Consider the following 16,952-nt stretch of genomic DNA (forward strand, 5'->3'; position numbering starts at 1 on the left):
GGACAGTGCCAAGACTGAAGACCTGCCTTGCCAGAATATCTGATGTGGCCTCCAAGTACACATAATCCTTGAAACTCTAGCACTGAAGGTGAGGTCCCAGAGCCATGTGAGGTTACGACTAGGACGATGAAAGGGACACGCAAGAGGACACAGCATGGTGGGACTATGGGTGACTCTTTTCACAGGCTCCTGAAACCTTGTGTTCCCTTACCCCTTAAAGGTCCATCAAAGTCTTAACCTGATGTTTCTTGGCAGCTTTTATCAACTGAATTGACTATTTAATATAAGCAGAATCCTCTGTTATCTTATGGTGAATTATACAAGAGGAAGAAGTAATTTCTGTCAGACAGTGAGCAGCTTCTGCCTTTATTCACTCTAACTCCTCCTTAGCACAATGATCGGCACATGTAGACCTTCAGTAAGTGGTTGTGAATGCATTCCTTTTCCTAGACAACCTGAACAAATAATTTCATTAAGGACAGAGAACACATATGACCACATATTATATAAGCATACTTGTGTATATATAAATACCTTATCAATAATATCTACATATTCTAAAGGGGTTTCAAGAGTGAGTAAAGGGATATTTGAACACAGTCTTTAGTAGATAAATCTTGAGATTTTTTGAATAAGGCAGGGGACGTGAATTAAGCTTAAAAAGGACATATTTGTGGTTTGAAGGGTAGAGGAAGACAATAATACTGAAGATCACTACATCGTTTGTTTTCCTTCCAGTGGTCATGTTTACATACTTTTTCTCTCTGCCATGTTCAATAGTGATGTAAAAATTTCCAGACAGTAATCTATGCTTAAATATCTGTACAAAAATCTTCCACAGTTTTGTAGCACATTTCAAAGAGTTCCTATAACCACTGTTTTTTCTAATCTGGAGAGTGTTGCTGTTGACTTATCTAAATCCAATAATAGGCTGTCATCCTCCCCTCTTTCAGTAAATTTGAGTAACTGTGGAAAGTTTCAACTTGGCATATTTCTTTAGAACATATGAAAGAATATGACCCATTGATATATTTTAAGCATATCATGAAAATAAAATTCGACCATATTCTCTTTTTTATTCGATTGGGACAAATGTGTCATTTCACGTACTGGACATACTACTGTCCTAGGAAATATGGGACATGTAACATTTTATGACAGGAAAGCATTACTAGAGTAAAAAAGCAGACTCAACGGCAAAAATTCACTTTGGATTGTATTAGCAGAGGTAAGGTATTTTATTTAAATAAAATTAAAGAAAAATTTAAACAAAAAAATAGGTATTTAAATGTTTAAATAAGGACTTCATTAAATTAATAAATATATTAAAAGCAGGTGAAACATTGAATGTTCTAGCTTACTTCAAGTTTCCTTACAGTAACATCTCATGAGAAACATGGCATGAATTAACAGCAAAGTGAATGTGATTTTGATTCCCTATTTCTTTATTTTGGACCTCCTTGATAAATATATTATTATTTCTACTACAAGAAAGAAAATTTGTATATAGTCATTGATATCACCAAACTATGAATAACCCAGAATCTCAAAGAGTCTAGAATGATAAAATAAATGGTAAACACATGTCTCATTCCACAGCTTGTCATGGATGATTCAAAGAATCATATAGCAATTTGGGACTTTATACTTTAGAAGTGATCTTTATTCTGTTCCACATATTTGTTCATGTGTCAGGAAAAAAATAATTTTAAGGTAGGTAATAAAAATCAGATTATTTTTCACAAAAAAAAGATCACTGAGCCTCTTGCAATAAAGCATCAGAGACCTCCACTGTGCTTGTGCTTTCCTGGAGCAGTTGCAAAAACATGGCAGGACTCACAAAGACATTTGAAATAAATAGGCATGGAAACTACTGCCAAGCAGCAGAGAAACTGACAGGAGACTGTGGTCTTGAGTGGCTCTCGATTATAGCTACAGCTCTGGAGAGTCACACAAATATATCTGTCCATGTATCTAATATGTGGCTGTTAAAAAGAAACTTGATCTTCTAATCATCACATACAATATATAGGTTGCATACGTGTCTTAGTCTGCTTGACCTGCCATAACAAAATACCATGGACTTGGTGGCTTAAACAACAGAAATAAATATATCACAGTTGTGGAGGCTGGAAGTCCAAGATCAGGGGTGCCAGCATAGTCAGGTTATGGCAGATGACTTTCTTCTCACTATGTCCTCACATGGTAGATAAAGGAAAAGCTCTCTGGGGTCTCTCCTTATAAGGGCACTAATCACATTACAAGGGCACCACCTGCAAGACCTCATCTAACCCTAATTACCTCTCAAAGGCCCCATTTCTAAATATTATCACTCACGTGTTAGGGCTTCAATATATGAATATGGGGAGGAGGGAACATTCAGTCCATAACAGCATGTGTGTCAGTATGCCTTCTAAATGGACCTATTTTATCATATTAAGTTGACAAAATCCATCGTGTTAAGTATGCAATTCATTTGAATTTTGAAGAAGTCTCTTATTAAGGAGAACCAAGTATTAGACAGGTATTAAACACCAAGTATTAAACACCAAGTATTATCCAGGTAAAATGAAGATAAAAATGGAATCCACAGTAAAGGAAATGGAAGATTCTAATTCTAATAGGGAGAAACAATTATATACATTTTGGCAGCTACCAAACATCATGTACAAAAATTAAAGGATGACCATGGAGCAGTTGGCAAACTGAAGTAATGTGAATAACAAAATAATGAAAATAGCTCTATTGAGATACAAAATATTCATTCTTTCTGGCCTTTCTTGAACACTATAAAGTTCAGTAACTATTTTCACTTTGTATTTCTTGGTTTTTATTATCTTGCCTTTTCTAGCCTATTTATTCTATTTCTTACAAGTTTCTTGGGCACTGGGGTATTTTTGTTTTATTTATTTTGTTTATCTCCTTCCCTAAACCCAGTACTGTTTAGTCCATATATTATGTTTTCAATAACATTCAGTAATTAATAACTTTGATTTTAAACTAAATGCTCCTAAGATTAGGGCCTAGGATAAGGAATGCAGTTGATACTTGCAGAGTGTCCATACCATCCACACAGAGAAAGCCAGAACTATAGCTGGAGAAAAGTTTATAACTAATTATTGCCTTTAGACTAAAAAAAGGATGACAATTCTCAGGAAATTAAAAGTAAACACCTGCTCTTATCACCTTGCACGTAAGGCTCAGAAATGCCGGAATTCGGGCTTCCCTGGTGGCGCAGTGGTTGGGAGTCCGCCTGCCGATGCAGGGGACACGGGTTCATGCCTCGGTTCGGGAAGATCTCACATGCCGCGGAGTGGCTGGGCCCGTGGGTCATGGCCGCTGGGCCTGCGCGTCCGGAGCCTGTGATCCACGGCGGGAGAGGCCGCAGCGGTGGGAGGCCCGCGTACCACAAAAAAAAAAAAAAAAATGCCGGAATTCCCTTTGCTGGATGCGGGACCATGAACATTGAAAACCAAGGAACTAGAGCCCTTTCTCTGTTCTTTTCTCCCTTCCTTCCTTCAAAAGGGTTTTATTGAGCACCTGTGCCAGACACCAAGCATACAAAGATAAACAAGGTAGAGCCCTTGTTCTCAAAGATCTGACATTCCAGTGAAGATAGATGGATAATCAGGGAGAATATGATGTAATCGGGAGGTACTCTGGAAATACAGAGGATGGGCACTTAAGTCAGACCGCAAGAGTCACAGAAAGTTTCCTGTGAAGGAGGTGATCTCTAGGCTGGGCCCTGAAGGACAAATAAATGAAGGTGGGGTGGCGTGGTAGAAGTAAGCATCAGTGAGTTGCCAGGCAGAGAAGCCTATTAAACTTTAGATATAAAGGTCAAGATCTTTAAATTTGCAGGGTTAACATCCTCATTCTCCAGCCATGCATCCTTGACACACAGCCCATCATAAAATATCAGTGATCCAAACCCCATTTTCCCTAGTATGTCTCCTCAGAACTCTGCTGAACAGTGTCTCGAATTTTTTGCTTATTCTCACCTATAAACACTGAGAGAGATTTTGTCTTATGGAGTAAAAGGCAAGGTAGCCACTAAATGAACACTGTGAGGCATATCTCTTCACTGCATACAATTTAGTATAGAACAGGTACCTATTTGCTTTGGAATATGACAGGATCCCATTTCATTCTTGCTATGTTTCTCATGTAACATTATCATACTCTGCTATAAAAATAGGAAGAAACCATTACTTTATATATATATTTTAAATCCAAAGAAAACAGCAAAACTTGGAACTTCCAAAGCTTTCAGCTATGGTCTCAAGAGTACAATGTTCATTCTTCTGATAATGGTTATGAGTTAAAATATATTTCTTATATTTACTAATATTACCCTTGATTAAAAATGAAGTGACTATGGTAGCATTCATGTTGGTTTTCAAAGAGCACACAGACCACTGAGTAGAATATACTTTTAAAATTTGCTAACAAGAAATTATACCTGTTTTTAAAATACATTCTACATTCAAAAAATCCTTTCCTCTTTCTACTTAATGATTCTGCTGAAAATTATCTACCATGCTGCCAGAAAAGAGCACAAAAGATTTCTGATTGAGCTTTGTTCACACTGAATGAGGTGGGAGGTGACACGGACCAAAAGAGCCAAGGACACAGAAGAGCCGGAACATCAGTTTTGAAGTTAGAAGATTCTAATACAAGACTCAGTTCTTCCTTTACTAACGCTTTTTCCTCATGTAGACAATAGGAATAATAACCATGGTCGATTAAAATGTTCTAAGATCTGAGTCCTTTGAAGAATGTAAAACATCACAGAATACAATAATCTAGTATAATTATTAGTAGTAATGTAAAACTATTTTCCTAGGAAAATGTGGACAGTGACTTTTATGAAATTGCCCTAGGAAATCTGTTGGGTGAGTTAGACACTGGAATGGAAAAGTCCATAGGAAAAGGATTAGAGTAATTGAAACTGCAAATCAGTGAAAAATCAAGGGTAATCCCATGATCCCATAAATTCATTTTTTTGCAAGATGATAGAGGGTCCCACTTGCAATGACTTAATTTTTAATACATTACCAGAAGGACTCTGTATCCAATAAATGCCTTGGATATAATATAGAGAGAATAAAATGACTATATCATGCAGTTCATTTCTATATTCTTCACTTTCACGAAAAAAAAATTTTTCATTTGAAAATTACAAGTTTATTTGCCTCTAAGAAGAAAAAACAACAAACATCTCTTAGAATTATTCCTTGGATTTCCTCAAATACATCATAAGGTTAATTGCTGTATAGAATAAACAAACAAAAAAGACAAGTTAATACATCTGTAAGCCCTACACAACATTAAAAAGCCATTATGAGATATCTTTTTTAAAAGAACTTATAAAAATATTCTTTTCATTTCTGTTTTACAGCCCTTAAGAACAAAGAAGTATATATAAGACATTTAGAAATTCTCTAAAAGTGACTTAGAGAATAGCGCTAATCAGATGATCACAGTTGTAAAAAGACAACAGTGATTGGTTTCCTATTATATATGTACATAACATACATCTAGAAGGGGCTGGAAGGATGCATACCAGCTGCTGAGGGCGCTTTCCTCTAGAGAAGGGATAAGTGTGTCTGCAGGGGCCGGGAATGGTGACTTTGACATTTTGCTTTGAATGCTAATGTTTTATTTGAATTTTTGAAATAAGTATTACTCGTGTTAAAAACAAAATACAGAAAGGTGAACCACAGTAGGAGACATTTATGCTTACCCACGTCATCAGTACTGCTCCCTGACAGTGACTGGAATTCTGCAGTGGCTATAAGTGCTGTCTTCCAATTGTACATTAATCAAAATACAAAGACCTAGTAAATGTTTTCAGAAGTATAGCTTAATTCAATTATGTCTGGAATGTATCACCCATGTTTAGATAGAGGACAGGATAAGCATGTTTGAGTTCAAGTTCTCTAAAATGGCACGATGTGTTGCTTTGGCATGGTCACTCCTGATGGATTAATGTGACCAGGACAGGCATGATTTATCTTACTGAGTTGCTCCACTGCACTAGAAATGCTGCTCACCCTTTCAGGCCTTTTAAAAAAAACCTGTGTGACTTGTGTCTGAAAAAGCCCAAGAGGACGAAAGTATTCAACCGTTTACTTGCTAAGTCGAGGCCAGTGCTCTTTAAAAAGCTGGCTCTTCCCCTACCCTCTAATTACCTTACAATGCCTAAGCCACAACAGAAGGCATGTCAGCACATTTTATTTACATCCCTTGAGGAAAAATCCTCTTGATGTTTTCACTTCATACAGAAGATACATTTGCAGAAGGAAATATTTGGCAGTACTTCAGATGTTCACTGTCTGGTAATGCAATTCCTTTTCTTGATTATGGTAGTTTCTATAATGCTGTATCATTCATGTAGACCATCATACCCCAACTGACTGTATTTATTGACTGAACAGACATAATTTATGCAATCATCTGAACTGGTTAACCTTTTCTTTTGCTATAAGCTTAGAATCTAGCTATGGACTGATTTTAGGCTGAATTCTATTGTTGAAAGATGTCATGTTCCACTTGGCATACCTACAAAGTTGTCTTTCATTCAAACAGAAGAAGGTCAGCTGACCTGAATGAAGAACATTGGTAATTATAGGTAATTCACTAATATTTATCACGTGGTTTAAAGGGAATGTCAAAGTATCATGCAGACAAGTAACATGTCGATCTAAAATGAATTTTTTCCTTTTACTAATAGAATCAGATTCACATAATCTACAATAGCCTCCAAATAAGAATTCTGTTTGTGTAAGAGTCTTTATCTAAAAAATCTCCCAAATAAAAATGTACCCAGGAAGATGAAACATACACTTTCTTTTTCTTTCTACTAGTAGGGAAAAATCAGTGTGGCTTGATACCTCTAAATTGTGTTCTTGAGCATGTGAACAGCATCCCAGAAAAGATACAGGTTCTCAAGCCATTGAAAAGTCTATCAAAATTGCACAAAGTAACAGGTGAAAAGTCGCCTGTGGAAATATTTATAAAATAAATATGCTGGTTATTGTTTGGACTAACTCTCATGGGTGAAGCATTATCTTTCATAATATATAACCAATATATGGTCTAAAACTACACAGTTTGGAAACAGCCTATATCTATTGCTTATTCACAACTGTAATGAAAGAAAGAGATTGAGGAGGAGACAAATAAAATAAAAATGCATTTACTCACTGTGTTAAAATTTGGAAACAGCCCAACAGCAGCAGAATTACTGTCTACTGGAAAAGACATAAATGGTTTGATATCCAGTGAAGGCTGCATCATCAGGGTAGGTGTGCGCACAAGAGCAGGAAGGGTAGTAGAGTGGCATGTACTGCCTGCCAAGAACAAAACAAAAATGAATTCAATTTCTTGCTCATATCCATCTCCCTCCCCAATTTACAGTGCAAAAACAAGACTGCTGAGCTGCAACCTACAAGCAAGAGAGTTATGCTGGGAGTCAGCAAATGGCACAGGAGGAGAAAACACACTTAAAAAGGGTCTTCTTGCTCAATGTCTAAGACAGTGAAACAGAATGTGTCCCTATGGCAAAGGTCAAAGGCTGCTCAGACTCTGCTGAGATACATAGTACACAGATCCTGCTGGCAGGTGAGGCAGAATATCATCCTCTTGTTCACCAAAAATGTAGGACAGAGGAGGGGGGGAGCCTCTTGAAGCCGGATGCAATTTACTATTCACAATTATTGAATGGCTAGTCGGCGCATTTTATGCAAATCAGAGATAATTATAGGGTTTTTACCAGGGGAAGAAACCTTGGACTCTTAGAGTTACTGTCCAATCCCAGGAAAGTTATCACTCAAACAATTTGTTCTCTTAAAAAAACAAACAGGGGGCTTCCCTGGTGGCGCAGTGGTTGAGAATCTGCCAGCTAGTGCAGGGGACACGGGTTCGAGCCCTGGTCTGGGAGGATCCCACATGCCGCGGAGCAACTAGGCCCGTGAGCCACAACTACTGAGCCTGCGCGTCTGGAGCCTGTGCTCCACAACAAGGGAGGCCGCGATAGTGAGAGGCCCGCGCAACACGATGAAGAGTGGCCCCTGCTTGGCACAACTAGAGAAAGCCCTCACACAGAAACGTGCCTCACACAGAAATAAATAAGTTAATAAACTCCTACCCCCCCCAAAAAAAATAACAAAAAACCCCCCCCAAAAACCCAAACAAACAGAAAGTTGCCCTTAGTCTGGACACTGGAGAGTTAGAGAATCTAAAAGGGGTGATTTTAATCAGGGTACAGGCAGGGTTTTGGGGGACAGGGAGGATTTGGAACCAAATTCTTGACTTCAACTTTTATTTCTAAAGAGCCTTGTATTATTTTAGCAACTATCCTTTTAATAATTCATTAGCTGTCTTTACATATCTGGTGTAACCTGTCTGTAGGAGATTTAAAACACTCCTCTCCAGGGTAACATGCATTTTTCTCTAGCCTATAAGCTCTGCATACTGCAGATAAGTAATCGCTCCTGCAGGTGGCTCTCCAGGAGACAGGCTCTGATATGCCCTTTTTAAACAAAATATAACAGGCATATTGAGATAAAATTCACCTACTTGAAGTGTACAATTCAATGATTTTCAGCATATTCAGAGCTGTGTAACCAGGACCACAGGCAATATTAGATTTTCATGATCCCTGAAAGAAACTCCATACCCACTGGCAGACACCCCCAATTCTTCCCAACACCTCCAGCTCTTGGTAACCACTAGTCTACTTTCTGTCTCTACAGATATGTCTATTCTGGACATTTCATTTAAATGAAATCATACAATGTGAGGTTGTTTGTGACTGTTTTCTTTTACTTGGCATGTTTTTAAGGTGCCTCCGTGTTGTAGCATGTATCAGAATTTCATTTCTTTTTAAAGCTGAATAATACTTCATTGTAGATGTACAATTTTTGGCTTATTTATTCATCAGTTGATTGGCATTTGGGTTGTTTCCACTTTTTGGCCATTATGAATAATGCTGCTATGAACATTCGTTTCTAAGTTTTTATGTGGCAACATGTTTTTAGTTCTCTTGCATATATACCTAAGAGTGGAATTGGGGATTGTTGGGTCATATGGTAGTCATATGGTTTAACCTTTTGAGAACTTCCAAACTGTTTTCCAAAATGGCTAAACCATTTTAAATTACCACCAGCAGTGTATGAAGGTTCCAATTTCTCCTGACATAACTACATAGGACCACAAATAATTATATGCCTAAAATTCCCTGCTGGCTTCAAGGAGAAATGAACAGTACGGGAAAATGCTCTGACTATTAAAATTTCCACCAGTCTTCTTTCACGGTGTCCCAGAATAGTTAAAATTTCTATTTCAATGGTATATTTTTTGGTAATGAATTTCCTTAATAAACTCTGCATAATATTTCAAACCATTCCAGAACATTACTCGCAGTAGTGTTTAATGGACTGTCATACCTCATTTACTTTGATCCTAAAAACTGAAAAAAGAGAAGGGCATCTGAAGCATTTATCCGTAATGGCAAGTCTTTAGGTCAGCCCGTCCATTAGGGAATATAGAGTAGGACTCAGCCAAAGAGAATCAGCCAAAAGTATAGGTCAAACAGAATTTTTTTTTTCTTTTTCTGATGCCAAAGTAAATACTCTGATCTCAGCCTGGCGTTCACATAACCACCCTGCATTTAATTACACATTATTCTTCTAACATTGCTAACTTCAGAGCTTGCAGGTCCAAGATGATATATTTTATCAATATGTCAAATGTTACAGAGGCATTTACTAAAATATTTATCTTAAAAGCTTTGCTTCAAAATCTTAGCTAAGGGACTTCCCTGGTGGTGCAGTGGTTAAGAACCTGCCTGCCACTGCAGGAGACATGGGTTTTATCCCTGGTCCGGGAAGATCCCACATGATGTGGAGCAGCTAAGCCCGTGCGCCACAACTACTGAGCCTGCACTCTAGAGCCCGTGAGCCACAACTACTGAGCCTGCATGCCACAGCTACTAAAGCTGTGTACCTAGAGCCCGTGCTCCGCAACAAGAGAAGCCACCGCAATGAGAAGCCTGCTCACCACAACAAAGAGTAGCCCCCACTCACTGCAACTAGAGAAAGTCTGTGTGCAGCAACGAACACCCAACACAGCCAAAAAAAGAAAAAAACAAATCTTAGCTAAATTGAAAAACAGGTATTTCTTATATTAGACCAATGGCCTTTTACTATTTACACTTATTATAATTGTCAAAAGTCTAAAGTCTAAAAGCATACAGTATACTTAAAGCTGCCTGTTAAAAAAGAAACAAAAGGCCTAAAATGGGGTCACTTGTGCTAGTTCCTAACCTAATTGCAGTTAGAACCTAGGAATGTAATCCTACTCAGGAATGTTATCCTAACCAGTTAATGTGGAATCTTCTGGTCAGCACCAGTGAGGCAACTGGTCATGTTAGCCCTCTCCATCCCCCAAAGGAAGAGGAAGTAATCTGCCACACAGACCCCTTCTGTCCCCCATAGATAGGTTACCTAAGCCTGAAATAATCCTTTTTGTTTACGACTTTCTTGTCTTGCCTTTAAGAATCTTTCCTCTCTGTAGCCCTGCTCACTGGAGGGGATGCTGCTTGATTCATGAATCGTTCAATAAAACTGATCAGATCTTTAAATTTTACTCAGTTGAATTTTGTCTTTTAACATTTCTGATGAACAAATATATAATTATTTTGCCATTGTAGGTCTCCCAAAGGGAAGCAAAATTCTTTCTCTAAGCCCACAATGGTGGCTCTGATAACATTTTAACACATGGCCCTGGAGAGCCTGCAAGGGTCACTTTGTACTAACAAACTCAAATCAAATAGAATGCAACATGGAACTTGACAGATTGATCCATCAACAAAGGTCAGAATGTACAATGATCCCCCTTACCCAATCAAATCTCTAGGCTAATAAAAGGGCTTGAAAACTACTTAGCTGCCACCCTTCATTAGCATAAAAACTTAGCAGCTGTTTACCATCTCATTAGCATTTTAATGACAGACAATTTGCCATGTAAAACACAGATTGTTTTAAAGTACTGGTAGATCCTCTGAATAAATATAAATTACGGGGGGAGACCTTCAAGATGGCGGAAGAGTAAGACCTGGAGATCACCTTCCTTCCCACAAATACAACAGAAATACATCTACATGTGGAACAACTCCTACAGAACACCTACTGAACTCTGGCAGAAGACTTCAGACCTCCCAAAAGGCAAGAAACTCCAAACGTACCTGGGTAGGGCAAAAGAAAAAAGAAAAAACAGAGACAAAAGAATAAGGACGGAACCTGCACCAGTGGGAGGGAGCCGTGAAGGAGGAAAGGTTTCCACACACTAGGAAGCCCCTTCACTGGTGCAGATGGAGGGTGGGGGTGGGAAGCTTTGGAGCCGCAGAGGAGAGCGCACCAACAGGGGTGCAGAGGACAAAGCGGAGAGATTCCCGCACAGAGGATCAGAGCCGACCAGCACTCACCAGCCTGAGAAGCTTGTCTGCTCGCCCGCTGAGGCGGGTTGGGGCTGGGAGCTGAGGCTTGGGCTTCGGAGGCTTGGGCTTCAGAGGTTTGGGCTTCGGCTTCCAGGAAGAGGACAGGCGTTGGCTGTGTGAACATAGCCTGAAGCGGGCTATTGCGCCACAGATAGCCGGGAGGGAGTTTGGGAAAAAGTCTGAACCGCTGAAGAGGCAAGAGATCATTGTTTTGGGGTGCGTGAGGAGAGGGGATTCAGAGCACCGCCTAAACGAGCTCCAGAGGCGGGCATGAGCTGCGGCTATCAGCGCAGACCCCAAAGACGGGCGTGGGACGCTAAGGCTGCTGCTTCCGCCACCAAGAAGCCTGTGTGTGAGCACAGGTCACTATCCACACCTCCCCTCCTGGAAGCCTGTGCAGCCCGCCACTGCCAGGGTCCCGGGATTCAGGGACAACTTCCCCGGGAGAACGCACGGCAAACCTCAGGCCGGTGCAACGTCATGCTGGCCTCTGCCGCCGCAGGCCCGCCCCGCATCCGTACCCCTCCCTTCCCCCGGCCTGAGCCCCCGAAGCAGCTGCTCCTTTAACCCCATCCTGTCTGAGCGAAGAACAGACGCCCTCAGGTGACCTACACGCAGAGGCGGGTCCAAATCCAAAGCTGAACCCCGGGAGCTGTGCGAACAAAGAAGAGAAAGGGAAATTTCTCCCAGCAGCCTCAGGAGCAGCGGATTAAATCTCCACAATCAACTTGATGTACCCTGCATCTGTGGAATACCTGAGTAGACAACGAATCATCCCCAAATTGAGGCAGTGGACGTTGGGAGCAACAATATATATTTTCCTTTTTCTCTTTTTGTGACAGTGTATGTGTATGTTTCCTTGTGTGATTTTGTCTGTATAGCTTTGCTTTTACCATTTGTCCTAGGGTTCTGTCTGTCCTTTTTTTTTTTTTTTTTTAAATAGTTTTTAGTGCATGTTATCATTGGTGGATTTGTTTTTTGGTTTGGTTGCTCTCTTCTTTCTATTTTTTTTCTTCTTTTTAATTACTTTTTAATTTTTAATAATTATTTTTTATTTTAATTATTTTATTTATTTATTTATTTATTTATTTATTTATTCTTGCCTACTTGCTTTTTTTCTCCCTTTTCTTCTGAGCTGTGTGGCTGACAGGGTCTTGGTGCTCCTGCCAGGTGTCAGGCCTGTGGCCTGTGCCTCTGAGGTGGGAGAGCAAAGTTCAGGACATTGGTTCACCAGAGACCTCCCGGCTCCATGTAATATCAAACAGCAAAAGGTCTCCCAGATATCTCCATCTCAACGCTAAGACCCAGCTCCACTCAACGACCAGCAAGCCACAGTGCTGGACACCCTATGCCAAACAACTAGCAAGATAGGAACGCAACCCCACCCATTAGCAGAGAGGCTGCCTAAAATCATAATAAGGTCACAGACACCCCAAAACACACCATTGGATGTGGTCCTGCCCACCAGAAAGACAAGATCCAGCCTCATCCACCAGAACACAGGCATCAGTCCCCTCCACCAGGAAGCCTACACAACCCACTGAACCAACCTCACCCACTGCGGGCAGACACCAAAAACAATGGAAACTACGAACTTGCAGCTTGTGAAGAGGAGACCCCAAACACAGTAAGTTAAGCAAAATGAGAAGACAGAAGCACACAGTAGATGAAGGAGCAAGGTAAAAACCCACCAGACAAAACAAATGAAGAGGAAATAGGCAGTCTACCTGAAAAAGAATTCAGAGTAATGATAGTCAAGATGATCCAAAATCTTGGAAATAGAATGGAGAAAATACAAGAAACGTTTAACAAGGACCTAGAAGAATAGAAGAGCAAACAAACAATGATGAACAACACAATAAATGAAATTAAAAACTCCCTAGAAGGAATCAATAGCAGAATAACTGAGGCAGAAGGACAGATAAGTGACCTGGAAGATAAAGTAGTGGAAATAACTACTGCAGAGCAGAATAAAGAAGAAAGAATGAAAAGAATTGGGGACAGTCTCAGAGACCTCTGGGACAATATCAAACGCACCAACATTCGAATTATAAGGGGTCCCAGAAGAAGAAAAGAAAAAGAAAGGGACTGAGAAAATGTTTGAAGAGTTATAGTTGAAAACTTCCTTAATATGGAAAAGGAAATAGTTAATCAAGTCTAGGAAGCGCAGAGAGTCCCATACAGGATAAATCCAAGGAGAAACATGACAAGACACATATTAACCAAACTACCAAAAATTAAATACAAAGAAAAAATATTAAAAGCAGTAAGGAAAAAACAACAAAGAACATAGAAGGGAATCCCCATAAGGTTAACAGCTGACCTTTCAGCAGAAACTCTGCAAGCCAGAAGGGAGTGGCAAGACATGCTGAGAGTGATGAAAGAGAAAAACCTACAACCAAGATTATTCCACCCAGCAAGGATCTCATTCAGATTCGACAGAGAAATTAAAGCCCTTACAGACAAGCAAAAGCTAAGAGAATTCAGCACCACCAAACCAGGTCTACAACAAATGCTAAAGGAACTTCTCTTCCTTCTCTTTAGCAGGCAGGAAACACAAGAGAAGGAAAAGACCTACAATAACAAACACAAAACAATTAAGAAAATGGTCATACAAACATACATATTGATAATTACCTTAAATGCAAATGGATTAAATGCTCCAACCGAAAGACATAGACTGGGTGAATGGATACAAAAACAAAACCCATATATATGTTGTCTACAAGAGACCCACTTCAGACCTAGGGACACATACAGACTGAAAGTGAGGGGATAGAAAAAGATATTCCATGCATATGGAAATCAAAAGAAAGCTGGAGTAGCAATTCTCGTACCAGACAAAATAGACTTTAAAATAAAGGCTATTACAAGAGACAAAGAAGGACACTATATAATGATCAAGGGATCAATCCAAGAAGAAGATATAACAATTGTAAATATTTATGCACCCAACATAGGAGAACCTCAATACATAAGGCAAATGCTAACAGCCATAAAAGGGGAAATCAACAGTAACACAGTCATAGTAGGGGACTTTAACACCCCACTTTCACCAATGGACAGATCATCCAAAATGAAAGTAAAAAAGGAAACACAAGCTTTAAATGATACATTAAACAAGATGGACTTAATTGATATTTATAGGACATTCCATCCAAAAACAACAGAATACACTTTCTTCTCAAGTGCTCATGGAACATTCTGCAGGATAGATCATATCTTGGGTCACAGATCAAACCTTGGGCAATTTAAGAAAATTGAAATCTTATCAAGTACCTTTTCCGACCACAATGCTATGACACTAGATATCAATTACAGGAAAAAAAATCTGTGAAAAATACAAACACATGGAAGCTAAACAATACACTATTTAATAACCAAGAGATCACTGAAGAAATCAAAGAGGAAATCAAAAATATGTAGAAACAAATGACAATGAAAACACGACGACCCAAAACCTATGGGATGCAGCAAAAGCAGTTCTAAGAGGCAAGTTTATAGCAATACAGTCCTACCTCAAGAAACAAGAAACACCTCAAACAAACAACCTAACCTTACACCTAAAGCCATTAGAGAAAGAAGAACAAAAAACCCCCGAAGTTAGCAGAAGGAAAGAAATCATAAAGATCAGAGCAGAAATAAATGAAATAGAAACAAAGAAAACAAAAGCAAAGATCAATAAAACTAAAAGCTGGTTCTTTGAGAAGATAAACCAAATTGATAAACCATTAGCCAGACTCATCAAAAAAATAAGGGAGAAGACTCAAATCAATAGAATTGGAAATGAAAGAGGAGAAGTAACAAGTGACACTGCATAAATACAAAGGATCATGAGAGATTACTACAAGCAACTATATGCCAATACAATGAACAACCTGGAAGATGTGGACAAATTCTTAGAAATGCACAACCTTCCAAGACTGAAACAGGAAGAAATAGAAAATAGAAACAGACGAATCACAAGCACTGAAATTCAGACTGTGATTAAAAATCTTCCAACAAACAAAAGCCCAGGACCAGATGGCTTCACAGGCGAATTCTAGCAAACATTTAGAGAAGAGCTAACACTTGTCCTTCTCAAACTCTTCCAAAATATATCAGAGGGAGAAACCCTCCCAAACTCATTCTACGAGACCACCATCACACTGATACCAAAACCAGACAAAAATGTGACAAAGAAAGAAAACTACAGGCCAATGTCACTGATGAACAAAGATGCAAAAATCCTCAACAAAATACTAGCAAACAGAATCCAACAGCACATTAAAAGGATCATACACCAAGATTAAGTGGGGTTTATCACAGTAATTCAAGGATTCTTCAATATACGCAAATCAATCAATGTGATACACCATATTAACAAATTGAAGGAGAAACACCATATGATCATCTCAATAGATGCAGAAAAAGCTTTTGACAAAATTCAACACCCATTTATGATAAAGACCCTCCAGAGTGTAGGAACAGAGGCAACTTACCTCAACATAATAAAGGCCATACATGACAAACCCACAGCCACCACCGTTCTCAATGGTGAAAAACTGAAACCATTTCCACTAAGATCAGGAACAAGACAAGGTTGCCCATTCTCCCCACTATTATTCAATATAGTTTTGCAAGTTTTAGCCACAGCAATATGAGAAGAAAAAGAAATAACAGGAATCCAAATCCGAAAAGAAGAAGTAAAGCTGTCACTGTTTGCAGATGACATGATAGTATACATAGAGAATCCTAATGACTCTACTAGAAAACTACTAGATCTAATCAATGAATTTGGTAAAGATGCAGGATACAAAATTAATGCACAGAAATCTCTTGCATTCCTATACACTAATGATGAAAAATCTGAAAGAGAAATTAAGGAAACACTCCCATTTACCACTGCAAAAAAAAGGATAAAATACCTAGGAAAAACCTACCTAAGGAGACAAAAGACCTGTATGCAGAAAACTATAAGACACTGATGAAAGAAATTAAAGATGATACCAACAGATGGAAGGATGTACCATGTACTTGGATTGGAAGGATCAACATTGTGTAAAGGACTCTACTACCCAAAGCAATCTACAGATTCAATGCAATCTCTATCAAAGTACCAATGGCATTTTTCACAGAACTAGGACAAAAAATTGCACAATTTGAAACACAAAAGGCCGCTAATAGCCAAAGCAATCTTGAGAAAGAAAATGGAGCTGGAGGAATCAGTCTCCCTGACTTCAGACTATACTACAAAGTTACAGTAATCAAGACAGTATGGTACTGGAACAAAAACAGAAATATAGATCAATGAAACAGGATAGAAAGCCCAGAGATAAACCCATGCACATATGGTCACCTTATTTTTGATAAAGGAGGCAAGAATCTACAGTGGAGAAAAGATAGCCTCTTCAATAAGTGGTGCTGGGAAAATGGGACAGCTACATGTAAAAGAATGAAATTAGAACAC

At 39.0% G+C, this 16,952-nt stretch overlaps 1 protein-coding gene across 4 annotated transcripts in view; it reads right to left on the reverse strand.

Moving 5' to 3' along the window:
- The window catches only part of ZNF385B (zinc finger protein 385B), a 312,776-nt gene that overhangs the window by 76,871 nt on the left and 218,953 nt on the right, over positions 1 to 16,952 (reverse strand). For all 4 annotated transcript variants that reach the window (XM_065880693.1, XM_065880692.1, XM_065880691.1 and 1 more), the window contains one exon: positions 7,210 to 7,355. In XM_065880693.1, coding sequence (XP_065736765.1) covers positions 7,210 to 7,355 — 146 coding nt within the window. The remainder of the gene's footprint in view (positions 1 to 7,209; positions 7,356 to 16,952) is intronic.

The sequence above is a fragment of the Phocoena phocoena genome, chromosome 7, assembly GCF_963924675.1.
Source record: "Phocoena phocoena chromosome 7, mPhoPho1.1, whole genome shotgun sequence".
In the NCBI taxonomy this organism is placed as follows: Eukaryota; Metazoa; Chordata; class Mammalia; order Artiodactyla; family Phocoenidae; genus Phocoena; species Phocoena phocoena.